At 65.5% G+C, this 11,876-nt stretch overlaps 2 protein-coding genes across 11 annotated transcripts in view; one reads left to right on the top strand and one right to left on the bottom strand.

Annotated features, from left to right (window-relative positions):
- Nucleotides 1-543: 543 nt before the first annotated feature.
- Nucleotides 544-7,268, bottom strand: SPIRE2 (spire type actin nucleation factor 2). The gene is made up of 15 exons (XM_086848031.1): nucleotides 6,978-7,268; nucleotides 4,065-4,102; nucleotides 3,527-3,886; nucleotides 3,194-3,274; nucleotides 2,952-3,116; nucleotides 2,785-2,871; nucleotides 2,583-2,691; nucleotides 2,337-2,506; nucleotides 2,109-2,259; nucleotides 1,863-1,996; nucleotides 1,517-1,651; nucleotides 1,370-1,437; nucleotides 1,203-1,230; nucleotides 935-1,050; nucleotides 544-850 (listed from the first exon to the last, which is right to left on the bottom strand). Exons 1-15 carry the CDS (start codon nucleotides 7,189-7,191, stop codon nucleotides 634-636), a joined length of 2,073 nt encoding a protein of 690 aa, XP_086704157.1. The 5' UTR covers nucleotides 7,192-7,268; the 3' UTR covers nucleotides 544-633.
- Nucleotides 7,269-11,422: 4,154 nt separating this feature from the next.
- FANCA (FA complementation group A) overlaps nucleotides 11,423-11,876 on the top strand; it is a 32,475-nt gene continuing 32,021 nt past the window's right edge. For 6 of the 10 annotated variants that reach the window (XR_015275495.1, XR_015275494.1, XM_086847969.1 and 3 more), the window contains exon 1: nucleotides 11,432-11,508. Coding sequence is in view for 8 of the 10 variants with exons in the window: in XM_086847969.1 (XP_086704095.1) it covers nucleotides 11,469-11,508 (40 nt within the window). In the remaining 2 variants the exon portion in view is untranslated. Of the gene's footprint in view, nucleotides 11,509-11,876 lie in introns of all 10 variants that reach the window. The other 4 variants (XM_086847967.1, XM_086847965.1, XM_086847962.1 and 1 more) reach the window with 1 other exon arrangement.

The raw sequence follows: 11,876 nt of genomic DNA, 5'->3' as shown, positions 1-11,876 counted from the left end.
GCCCGGGGACAGCCTGCGCCGGGCCCGCGGTGGGAGGGCCGTGGGAATGGGGAGCGGGGTGTTCCCGCGGTGCTGTGCGGGGTCACGGGTGGGCACAGGCCGGGGGGGAGGAGGGATGGCGGTGGGAGATGTGCACGGTGAAATGGAGTGCCCCCATCCTCGATCCCCTCACACCCCGCAGCACCCTTCCCCGCTCTTCCCCATCCACTCCGGAGCAGCCACGCGGCCCCAGGGCAGCCCAGCGGGTTTATTATGGAGGGGACGTACAGAACAGCCATGCCAGCCCAGGGCACCGGGCACCCCGGCACAGCCAGGGCTTGGCACAGAAGCGGGGACAGCACAGGGACTGCGGGTGTCCCGCAGCAGGATCCGTCCCCCAGGAGCTGCCCCGCAGCGGGACCCGTCCTCCGGGGCTCTGCAGTGGCCCACAGCGGGATCCATCCCCTCGGGGGCCGGTGGCGGGGACAGAAGGGGATGGCAGGGACAGCGGGAACGGCTCCTTCTATCCCCCGGTCCATAACGTATATAAATATAGAAGCTGTGTGTATCCGTCCTATGTATATATGTACATCGGGGGGCTGTGCCGGGGTGACCGGCACCCCCGTGGCGACCATCACCGGGGCTCCCGGCCCTTCACTGGAGCCACGCGTCGCTGTAGAGGGAGCGGGCCTTGGCGTGGCGCCGGGACGCGGCGCTGGCGTTCAGGACGGCCACGCTGCGGCGGCTGGAGCTGACCACGTCCGTGACGAAGCCGGCGCAGTCGGAGCAGACGTCGCGCAGGACCGAGCCCTGGGCGTAGATGTGCGGGAATTCCTCCTCCACCCGGCGCCAGCACGGCCCCGACAGCGAGCTGCGGCACAGGGCACCCCGTCAGCCTCCGCCGGCAGAGGAGGAGGAGGAGGAGGGAGAGGGGGAGGAAGGCTCAGGGACTCACTGGAAGGGCTCCCTCCGGCGCAGCGGCGGGGCCCGGGGCGGCAGCGAGCCCGGCAGGCTCTCGAAGCCCAGCGCGTAGACGGGGATGTGAGCCAGCTTCTTGGAAGGCATCTTCATCTGCCGGAATGCGGGAGTCAGGGCGGATGGGACAGGGACAGGGATGGGATAGGGCGTACAGGAATGGGGATGGCTGCAGTGACAAGACAGGACAGGAGTGGAGTGGGACAGGGACAGGGACGCAGTGGCACTGCCCAGAGCCAGTCCCTTACCTTTAGACTGCAGGAGCTACAGACAGACCTGGGTACACAGAGAGAGGTGGGTGAGAGGGGCCATTGTGGGGACCCTGCTGCTGCCCTCCCAGCCCCGTGGCACGGCACAGCTTGGCACAGCTTGGCACAGCTTGGCACAGCTTGGCACAGCATGGCACAGTGCTCACCGCTTGCAGAAGAAACACGATGCAGGCCAGGAGAAGAGAGGAAACTTGGCCCTACAGCAGCAGCAGACCTGTGGGCAGAGCAGGGTGAGCTGGGGGTGTGTGGGTGAGGACACGTGGCCCCCAGCCCCTCCAGCCCCCCATTCCCACCTTCCCCCTCCGCAGGCTGCTGTACAGCTCCTTGCTCTGCAGGAACTTCTCCATCTCAGCCTTGACCAGCACCCTGCGCACGTTGATCATCTCCTCCACAGTCAGGGCCAGGCTCTCCACAGGGTGGCTGAACTCCTGTGGAACAGGGGGGAAATGTCACACTGGACTGTGGCACCGGGCACGGTCCAGAGCACTCCTGTGCCAGGGCAGAGACTCCAAACATGGGCAGAGCATCCCTGGCATAGGCAGAGTGTCCCAGGACAGGCAGAGTATCTCTGGCACAAGGACCCCCAGCCTCGGCTGTTGTCCCCAGCCCGTGTTCCCAGCTGGTGTCCCCAGAACCCACCAGCCAGAGGTGCTTGGAGCTGCTGGCAGGGGCAGCACTGGATCCATCCTCCGGCCTCTCTTCCACAGCGCCGAGGGCAGCCCGGGGCAGTGCTGGGCCATCTGGCAGCGGGTGGCAGCTGGCGGGGACAGAGCCTGCCGGGAGGGATAGGGAGGCATTGGTAAGGACATGTTGCTCAGTGCCCCCACTGCTGAAAGGCAGGGCACAGACCCCTGGGGACAGGGACATGGGGACTCCTGGCAGTACCTGAGCGGGGCCGGGGCTCGGGCTGCAGTGGCTCTGGGTCCCGGGGCACAGCCTGGTCACTTCCCAGCTGGCTCTGCAGCTGTGCCAGGTCCTGCTCTGAGAAGGAGCGATCCCGCTTCAGCGGCACCTCTGTGGCCGGAGAGTCCTCATCCTGCAAGGCCATGGCACTGTCACCAAGGGCACCCTGGCACCCCCTGAGACTCCCCACCTCTGCAGGTTCCCCCTTGCCTCAGAGAGGTTCATCTCCTCCATCTCGGCCAGGGTGGGTGCCTTGAGCAGGACACGTGGCCGTGGGCGCACAGGCACGGCGCTGGCCGGGCACCGGGACAGCTCGAGGCAGGAGCTGGAGGTCAGGTGGCCAGCACAGGCGTGTGGGATGCAGGGCAAGGAGCTGTATCCTGCAGAGGGACAGGCTCAGTGCCGTGGGGATGGGCACACAGGTGACATAGCACAGCAGGGAGGGGACATCGGTACCTTTCTGCTCCACGGGCCGGAGCTTCCGCTCCTGCCTGATCTCCTCCAGGATCTTCTCATGGAGCGTCCTCTGCTTCTGGGGCAGCGGCCGCAGCCGCCGCTCTGATGCCTGCGGGATGCACAGATGGGACACCCAGGGATGGCACCCATGGGACCCACCAGCATTGTCACACCAGGGAGGTGGCCCCGTGCTGGCACCCACCTGCTTCAGGGGGGGCCGTGAGCGGATGAAGTCAAGGATGAGCTCGTGGGCATCTTTCTTCACCCTGGGGGGGATGTCTCCATCCACCTGGGGAGAGAAGGGGGTCAGTCCTGGGCTGGAGAGTGGCAGGATGGAGGGTGAGGGGCTGGCACGGTGGCCACGCTCACCATGACCTTGCGGAGTTTGTAGTTGCGGGCACGGATGTCCTGCATGAGCATCTCAAAGGGTGTGAGCTGGTACTCGGTGGGCAGAGGGTTGAACTGCTTCTCTTGCACCTTCTTCAGCTTCACTCCGTGCCGCAGCTCCCTCATCAGCTGCACCCACAGCCGGGCCTGGGGGCACACACGGACACGGTGTCAGCACCTTGCCATGGCCGGCACAGCCCCCATGCCCGGGCACGCTGCCGTACCCAGTCTGTGTTGCGCAGGTTGCCCAGCTCCGCCGCCGGCCGCTCCTCCTCTTCCTCATCCTCCTTCAGCTTCTGCAGTAGCTGTTGAGGCACAAGATGCTGTCACCCTGTCCTGGTGGCGCTGAAGGTCCAGCTGGGAGTGCGGCGCTGAGGTGCACCCCAGTTCCTGATTCCCAGCCAGCACCACAGTGTGGCAGAGGCTGTACGGCCAAACACCGGCACCAGCAGCCCCGGCTGGGATGGGCAGAAGGGGCACCGCAGCCTCCCCAGTCCCTTGTCACTGCAGGTGCTTTCCCCGGCAGGGCGGCGGTGCCAGCGGGCACCCATGCTCACCTCCTTGGCATCGCGGATCTTGGCGAGGAAGGCCATGAGCTCCACGGTCTCGGCGAAGAGGGCGCGGCACACAGCCTGGTAGTGCCCCGGGGCGCCCGCGGGGTCGGCCAGGCGGGCGGCACAGCAGCGCATGGCCTGGCCGAAGGTGCGCACGGAGCGAGGCGGCCCCTCGCCCCCCTCCTCCTCCTCATCCTGCCCCCCATAGCCCTCGTCGGCCGTGGCGCAGCCGCTGTCCTCGGAGTCGCTGTTGGTCATCAGGTCGATGAGCTGCTCCAGGCGCGGGCTCAGCTCCCGCTCCTCGTTCTCGTCCAGTCCCCAGTCCAGCGCCCGGTACACGGCAAAGCCCAGCGACTGCACCATCTGCGGGGGACAGCACCGGTGGGGACCCCGTGCACCCTGGCACCCGCTGTCCCCGCTCCCCCCTTGCTGCTGGGTCCTGTCCCAGGACCTGTAACCCCTGTCGGGGGGGGAAGGGAGCCGTGCCCACCCCACACCGGGCTGGGATGGCAGACGGGGCAGGTCACCGGCCCCCACGTACCTGGGCTTCGGCGGAGGGCGTCAGCAGCGCGGGCAGGTCTGGGGGAGGAGGGCAGAGTCACCACCGGTACCCACGGCCCCGTGCTGAGTACTCCACCCTGCATCACCCAGGGATGTGGTACCCACCCCCTCCGGCTGAGGAGCCCCCACCCTGAGCTGCTGACACCCCCAGCTGCTCCTCCCCCCAGCTGGGATCCCTTCCCTGGCTCATCCCGTGCTGTCCCGGTCCCAGGGCATGGCTCCAAGGGACAGTGGGCATCTGCCCATTGAGCCCAGCTATCCGGCGGTGCTGGCACAGCTGCCCAGAGGGCACATTGTGGGGGCACAAGCATCCGTGTACCCCTCACCTCCGGGGCAGGAGGGAACTGAGAGCTCTGCACCCTCGGGGGAGCTGCCCCCTGCACTCCTCTGGGATGTGGACACCAGCAGAGTGGGGACAGGCAGCCGCAGCTGGAGTATGGCACACACGGGAATCCCAGGACATGTTTGTGGGCAGTTTGAACCCTCCTGGCAGCTGCAGCACAAGGAACACCAGTGGCCTCTGCAGTGTCCCCAGGGCTCCCGGCTCCACTTCCCTCATCATTAGCTCTGCATTGAGCTGATCAATGCGGCAGCCACCAGGATGTGCCAGCCGTGTGCAAGCCAGGAATGGACAGGAAAGGCAGCACAAGTGGTGGCCCTGCCATGGTACCACACACCAGCCCATCAAAAAACCGTGTCCCGGAGCCTGGCTCCCACTGCAGTGACAGCTCCTGGGATGCCACCTGGTGGGTCCCAGCAGCTCTCGCCAGTCACGGGGGCACAGCTGAGGAGGGAATTCCCACAGGACGGGGGAGTGGAGCGGTTCCAGAGGGTGCTGCTGGCTCACCTAGCCCGGATCCAGCCCTGGCAGAGCTGCAAAGCCACGTGCCAGGCTGGTGCCACCACCTGCAGTGGCACCGAGAGGCACCCGGAGCCCTCCCAGCCTCAGGCTTCACTGTAAAGCCTTCACTGTTTCATCCCTGGGGACACGGCTCAGGTTGGCACAGAAGCAACCTGGGAGCAGGAGGTGGCACAGTAGCACTGATAGGTGGCACTGGCAGGTGACACGGGCTCCAGCCCTGCGGTGGCTCAAGGCAGGGTGTGGGGCCACTGCCACGCAGGACCAGTGGAGCCGGTGTGACCACGCCATGCCCAGCTGCCACGGGCACGTGCCATGCCTGTGCATGTCCCTGCCCTGGGCATGCAGCCACCGGATGCGCCCCCGTGTCTGCACAGCCACCGGCACTGAGGACACACAGTGACCCCGCAGTGTCCCTGCCCAGTGTGAGCGAGGCCACGCAGTGGCTCGATGACACCAGGCGCCATCCCCGGTGGCCTCGCTGTGGGGCGAGACGGGTGGAGGCGCTGGCCATGCTCCAAGTGCTCCTCGTGGCATCCAGCCACCCGGTGTCACCGCTGGCAGCCAGCCCGGTGACACCCCGGAACCGTCACAGCCATACCCGGCAGTGCAAGCCACCTGTGGAAGGGTGGCTGGGAGGACAAAGACCAGGGATGGGGCTGTCCCGTGTGCCACTCCCGGGGCCCGGAGCGGGGGACAAGGTCCCCTGCAGTGCAGATGGGTGCCCGTGGAAGTGCCTTGTGTCCATGTGTCGGTCCATCTGTCCTTGCTGTGTGTCCTGCAGCCCCTTGGTGGATGCCAGGACCCCGCAAACACCCACACGTGTCCCACAGCGTCACTGGGTCACCTGGGACGTCCAGTGCTAGTGACCTTGTTGGTGATTGTGCCAGTAGCAGTGCCACACCAGACCCCCAAGTCACCTGCCCACGCCCTCCTCAGGCCCCAGGCCACCCCTTGCACCGATACCGGCACTGCTGGCGTCGGTCCCCCTTGCCAGAGCCAGGGCTTGGGGCTCACCCCCTCCCCTGCCGGTGCCGCTTTTCTGCTCCCCGGTGCTGGGACCGGCCCTTTTTCCTGTCCTCAGTCTGTCTGGTGACCCCCTGCACCGCTGCCCTGCTGCCGGTGCCTCGATGCCTGCTCCCCCTCTCCGGTGCCACTTCTCCTGCCCATCTGCCGCTCCGGGACCGCTTCTTCCCCGCCGCTGCCGGTCCCTCCCGCCGGGGCCTCTGCGGGTGCCCCCCCGCTGCCGATACCCCCGGTCCCTCCGCGTCCCCGACGCTGGTGCAGCACCCTCTGCCGGTGCCGGTAAGTCCCGGTGCCCCTAAGTCCCGGTGCCCCTAAGTCCCGGTGCCCCTAAGTCCCAGGTCCCCGCTATTCGTGCTGGTAAGTCCCGATGGGCCGGGTCCCGGTGCAGAGAAGTCCCGGTGCCAGCAAGCACCGGTGTGGATAAATCCCAGCGCCTCGCTCCTGGTGCCAACAAGCCCCGGTGCCGGTAAATCCCGACATCCCGGATCCCCGTGCTAGTTAGCCCTGGTAAGCTCTGGTGTCCCCGTGCCTTTAAGTCCCAGCTCCCCGTTCTTTGTGCTGGTAAGCTCCGGAGCAGGAAAGCCCCGGTGCCAGATCCCAGTGCCGGTAAGCTCCGGAGCAGGAAAGCCCCGGTGCCGGATCCCAGTGTCGGTAAGCTCCGGAGCAGGAAAGCCCCGGTGCCGGATCTCAGTGTCGGTAAGCTCCGATAAGCCTCAGTGCCAGTACGTTCCGGTGTCCCGGGTGTCGGTGCCCGTAAGCCCCGCTAAACCTTGGTAAACCCCCGTGCTCCGCTCCCGCGGTGCCGATAATTCCCAGTGCCGGCAAACCCTGCTGCCCCGCTCCCGGTGCTCGCAAGCCCCGGTGCCCCCCGGTGCGCTCCAGCAAGTCCCGGTGCCCGGAAGCCCCGGTAAACCCCGGTAATCCCCGTTTGGCGGTGCCGTCCCGTCCCCCCCCCCCCCCGCTCGGGCGCCGCCCGCTCCCGCCCCCCCCGGCGGCGGCGGCCCTCACCGTGCGGCGGGGCGGGCAGGCGGACGGAGCCGTCGGCGCGGAGGCGGATGTCGGTGGTGCGGAGCGGCGCGGGGGCCACGGGGGCGGCGGCGGCGGCGCGGCAGCCCTGGAAGCAGATCGCCCAGGCCTGCTCCTCGTTCAGCGGCTGCTCGTAGCACTTCAGCACCTCCTCCAGGGACAGCTCCCGCGGCGGCCCCGCGCCCGCCCGCGCCATCGCCCCATCCCGCACCGCCGAGCGCGGGCGGGGCGCGCCGGGCGGGGGAGACGGGGCGAGGCCGCGCGGGGCCACGCCCCAACAAGCCACGCCCACTCCGCATCTCCATCCCGCACCGCTGGGGCGCGCGCCGGGGGCGGGGCCGCGAAGGGGAGGGGCGGTGGGAGAGACCCCGCCCCCCGCACCGGCACCGGCACCGGCACCGGCACAGGCACCGGCACCGGCGCCCGGAACGGCTCGGGATGGCGCGGGCCGGGCCGGGCCGGGCCGGGCGGTTCGGGACGGTACGGTACGGTAACGGCACGGTACGGTGGGCGCGCCACGGCGTGGTGAGCTCGGTACAGCCTGGCACGGCACGGTACGGCGCGGTGTGGCACGGCACGTTACAGCACGGCTCGGCACGGTGTCTCATGGCTCGGGATTGTTTGGCACAGCGTGGGACAGAATGGGACGGGGCAGTGGTGTGGCACGGCACAGCGCGGCTCGGTGCAGTATGGTATGGCTGAGTGGCACAGCTTGGCATGGCACGACACAGCTCGGCTCCGCAGGGCACATCAGCGCTCAGCAGCATGGCACAGCACGGCTCAGCACAGGACAGAACCGTTCAGCACCCGTGGCATGGCATGGCATGGTACAGCACAGCTCAGCACAGTGTGGCACAGTGTGGCACAGCCCAGCACAGCTCGGCACAGTGTGGCACAGTGTGGCACAGCCCGGCACAGCTCAGCACAGCCCAGCACAGTGTGGCACAGCCCGGCACAGCTCGGCCCGCCCAGGCTGCGGGACTGGCAGCAGGGAGTGGTTGCACTGGGTGAACTGGAGCAGAGTGCAGGGTTCAGGGCGCACAGCGGGGCACGGGGCGCGGATTGCAGGGTGTGTGATGGGGCAGTGCCCAGCACGGGTGCGGAGCAGTGCTGGGTGACACCCCCGAGGGACACGAGACCTGCTGTGCCCCAAGAGGAGCAGGGTGGCCATGGTGCACGGCTCAGCCCAGACTGGGTCTTGCCCCATTGAACCCACATGCCACATGTGGGGCAGCACGGGTGGGGACACGGTGGCCTTGGCTCCAGGGGCAGCTGGGGACACACGAGCAGGAATGAGGGCAGGAACACAGGATGCCAGTGCCCACGGGGACTCCTGCCATCGGAGCAGTGCGGTGCCAGGAGAACCCTGGGGCACTCGGCTGGGATGAGGAGCTGGCACAGGGAAGGGGCCAGGCTGGGAGAGGAAAGCTTCCTGGAGGGAAGGACAAGAGTTCCAGGCACCAGGGTGTAGTTTGGGCATGGCCAGGAGCAGCAGGAGCTGGGTGAAGGTGCCAGGATGAGCTGGAGTCTCTAGGGAGACAATATCCCATGGGAATGTGGTGTGTGGGGTTGGCATCCTGCAGCCACTGGGAAAGTCTGACACGAGAGCAGGATCACCTTTGGGCACCAGCTGGTCCCTTCAGACACACGGGGAGGGCAGGATTGTCCTGACACAGCAGAAAGGACAACCAGTGCATGGGAAAGGTCAAAGGGAGCAAATGAACACTCTTGTCATGATGAGCTTCCCATTTCCATGATGGAAGGAGAATAAAATCCTGTCTCAGCTCCATTAACCAATGAGCACCAACTGGGATCAATCCCAGGGCTGTGCTGGCAGGGCTGGGACAGGGACAGAGCTGACACACAGCTGCTCGTCTGTCCCACATGGCCAAAGAGCCTCTCCAGGGCTGGAGATGTCTGTCAAACAGCCAGGGATGGAGCAGGAAAGCTCTTCAGTTCCCATCCCAGAGAACCTGAACAGTGCCAGCTCCATCTTTGGGGAGGAAACTGGGATAATGGAGCTGGGATGCTGAGAAACACAGCCCCGGTGGTGCCCTGGGGTACGAGAAAGGGGAGAAGGGATACGGGTGAGCCAAGGTGTCCGTGCATCTCCGGGAGCGCTCAGACGGGCCGTGTTGCAGGGAGTCAGGAGCGCGGTGCCAGCTTCATCCCCTGCTGGATCCACACGGCATCCTGCCCAGCTGCCGCCCCCGGGGCAGCTCGTGGCCGCGGCGCCGACATCTGGGTGGGAATTGAGAGGTTTGAATGCCCCGTTTAGCCTGTAACCAGCCGGTTCGGAGCCTGTTTGGATGCGGGAGGAAAGGCACCCGTGCTGCCCACCGGAGCAGAGCCGTGCCGGGCCGGTTCCCAGCTTTCCAGCGCCTCCGGACACAGCCGGGGCGGCACCGTCGGGGATGGGAGCGGGAGGACGTGCGGCGTTTGAAGGAAAACTCACCCTGCAGGATCCATGGGAAGGCATTTGCATGATAAAGCACGCAGCCTTTTGCTTTGGGTGAATCTGTAATTAATACGGAATCGTGGTGTAATTAAAAGCTACCGGCATGGAAAACTCAAACAGAAGCCAAGCGTGTGTGTGGATGAGGGAAATAGAATTAAAGCCGAAAGAAATTAGGGGGTAAAGAAAGATGAAGTGATTGGGAAATGGTGTCAGGGCACTAGGGGAGGGTTGGAATTCCTGGCTCCTGCAGTGTGGAAGCAGAATAAGGTGGGGAGCTGGGATGGGGGGTGGACAGAACCCTTCCCCAGCCACCTGCAGCAGGGCTGTGCCCCTCTTTCCTCGAGGATAATCTATTCCTGCGGCTTTCAGCTCTCATATGCAGGGAAAAAAAATCCTTACAAAGCCGCAGGAACCTGACATGAGCATGCAGAGCACCTGTGGGGTGGATGTGCCTCTCCTGCGTTCCCTCCATGCTGCAATAAACTGGGAACACGGGAGGAGGGAGCATTTTACTGGGCAGTTTGCTCCTCGGATATGGCCAGAGTTTGAGGGGGGATACTCTGAGACCTTGAGGACATTTGTGAGCACTCTAGAGGCATTTGAAACACCCTGGGAACCTCGGGGGCACCATGAGGACCTTAAGGTCACCCTTGGAAAGTCCCTGAAGACCCCGAAGGCATCGCAAGGACCTTGGGAACACCCTTGGGGACCCTGGGAATAAACTCCTGGGGCACTCTGGAATGCTGAGCTCGGATGCCTGCTGGGGCCAGTCAAGATGGGAGACTCCAAAATCTGGGGCTGACACAAAGCTGCAGGTGGCATTGGGGGTTAAAGCGACTCAGGAACGTGACTCTGGCAGGGATTGCCAGCCTCGGTGGGATCCCGTGGCACTGTCCATGCTGGACACCGTGCTGGATCTGCTGGCACTGCCGGGAAGTTCTCCCTGGCTCCTGGCATCACGTGCCGCTGACTCACACCCTGCCAGGCCACGCAATAAACCATCCATCAATAAACCATCCATGGCAAATTCCAGCCAGAGCTGCTTCCTGATGGTGGACACACCCCGGGGACTTCATCTTCCCATAAAGAATCATCATTTCTGCTCCAAGCCATGGTGGCCAACAGCAGCAGCTCATTGTCAGGAAGGATCAGATCAGAGGGAAAAATCCCTCGGGGAATTCTACTCTGCTCCCTGTGAAACTTTGAAGTCATTCTAGATTTAAAGAGATCTGAGGAAACAGAGGGTGAAGGGTTTTGGACAAGGGTCTGGAGTGCCAGGACAAGGGGAATGCCAGAGGGCAGGGTTGGACGGGATAGTGAGAGGGGTGGGGAGCTGTGGCTGCCCCCGGATCCCTGGAAGTGTCCAAGACTTGGGACATTGGGGCTGGGAGCAGCCTGGGACAGTGGAAGGAGTCCCTGCAATGGTGGGAGGTGCAACAGGATGAGCTTTAAGGTCCCTTCCAGGACGAACCATTCCCTTCCAATCCAAACCATTCCGTGATTCCATGATTTATTCTCCCAGCAGTGCTGGTGATTTTTCCCTTTAGGAATTCCAGCCTCTCTTGTCCCCTCCGCTGGGTGGGATCAGGGTCAGCAGCATCCTCACTGCTCAGAGCTGACAGGACCGGATCCCCCACCCTGGCCCGCACTCTCCGCAGCTCTCAGCCCGTGTGGAGCGGGTCCCCTCACGGTGTCCCGCACTCTCCGCAGCTCTCAGCCCGTGCGGAGCGGGTCCCCTCACCGTGCCCGACCCCCGTGTTTCCCCCCATCCCTCCGTGTCCCGCTCCCGCCGCTCCCGCCGCTCCCGCCGACCTTCCCAACATGGCAGCGCCCAGCTCCGCCACTACCAAGAAGGCGGCAGGGGGCGGGACCGCGCCGCGCCTCAACCAATGGGAAGCGGAGATGGGGTGGGCGCGGCACGGCCTCTCGTCCCTTCCAGCCAATGGAAGAGGGGGGCTCGGTCGGGGGCAGCCAATGGCAGCGCGGGCTCGCGTGGCGGGAAGCGGCGGGCCGCGATGGCGGGCGCGGGCGGGAGGAGCTGGCGGGATCTGCTCGGTACGTGTGGGCTGAGGCGGCCCCGGGGCGAACTCCGCGCCGGGCGCTCCCCGCGGGGACAGCGGAAGGGACGGGGGGCGTGCATGTCCCCGCTCTGCCTTCGTACATCCCTTCTCTCTACCTGCACATACCCCTCTCTCTGTCCCCGCGGCCCGCTCCATACACTCACCCACATCTTCCTTCCTCAAAACCCCGTGCCCCGATACACAACATCTGTCCCCGATACACAACATCTGCCCTCGGGACACAACATCTGCCCTCGGGACACAACATTTGCCCTCGGGACACAACATCTCCCCTCATACACCCCCGTCTCCCTGCCCTCATGTCCCCGTGTGTTTTCCTCACATCCACCAGCATCAGGGAGC

The sequence above is a fragment of the Cyanistes caeruleus genome, chromosome 12, assembly GCF_971803275.1.
Source record: "Cyanistes caeruleus chromosome 12, bCyaCae1.hap1.1, whole genome shotgun sequence".
Classification (NCBI taxonomy): domain Eukaryota; kingdom Metazoa; phylum Chordata; class Aves; order Passeriformes; family Paridae; genus Cyanistes; species Cyanistes caeruleus.
Note: the sequence above shows the minus strand (reverse complement) of the source record. Positions and strands in the feature narration are given on the sequence as shown.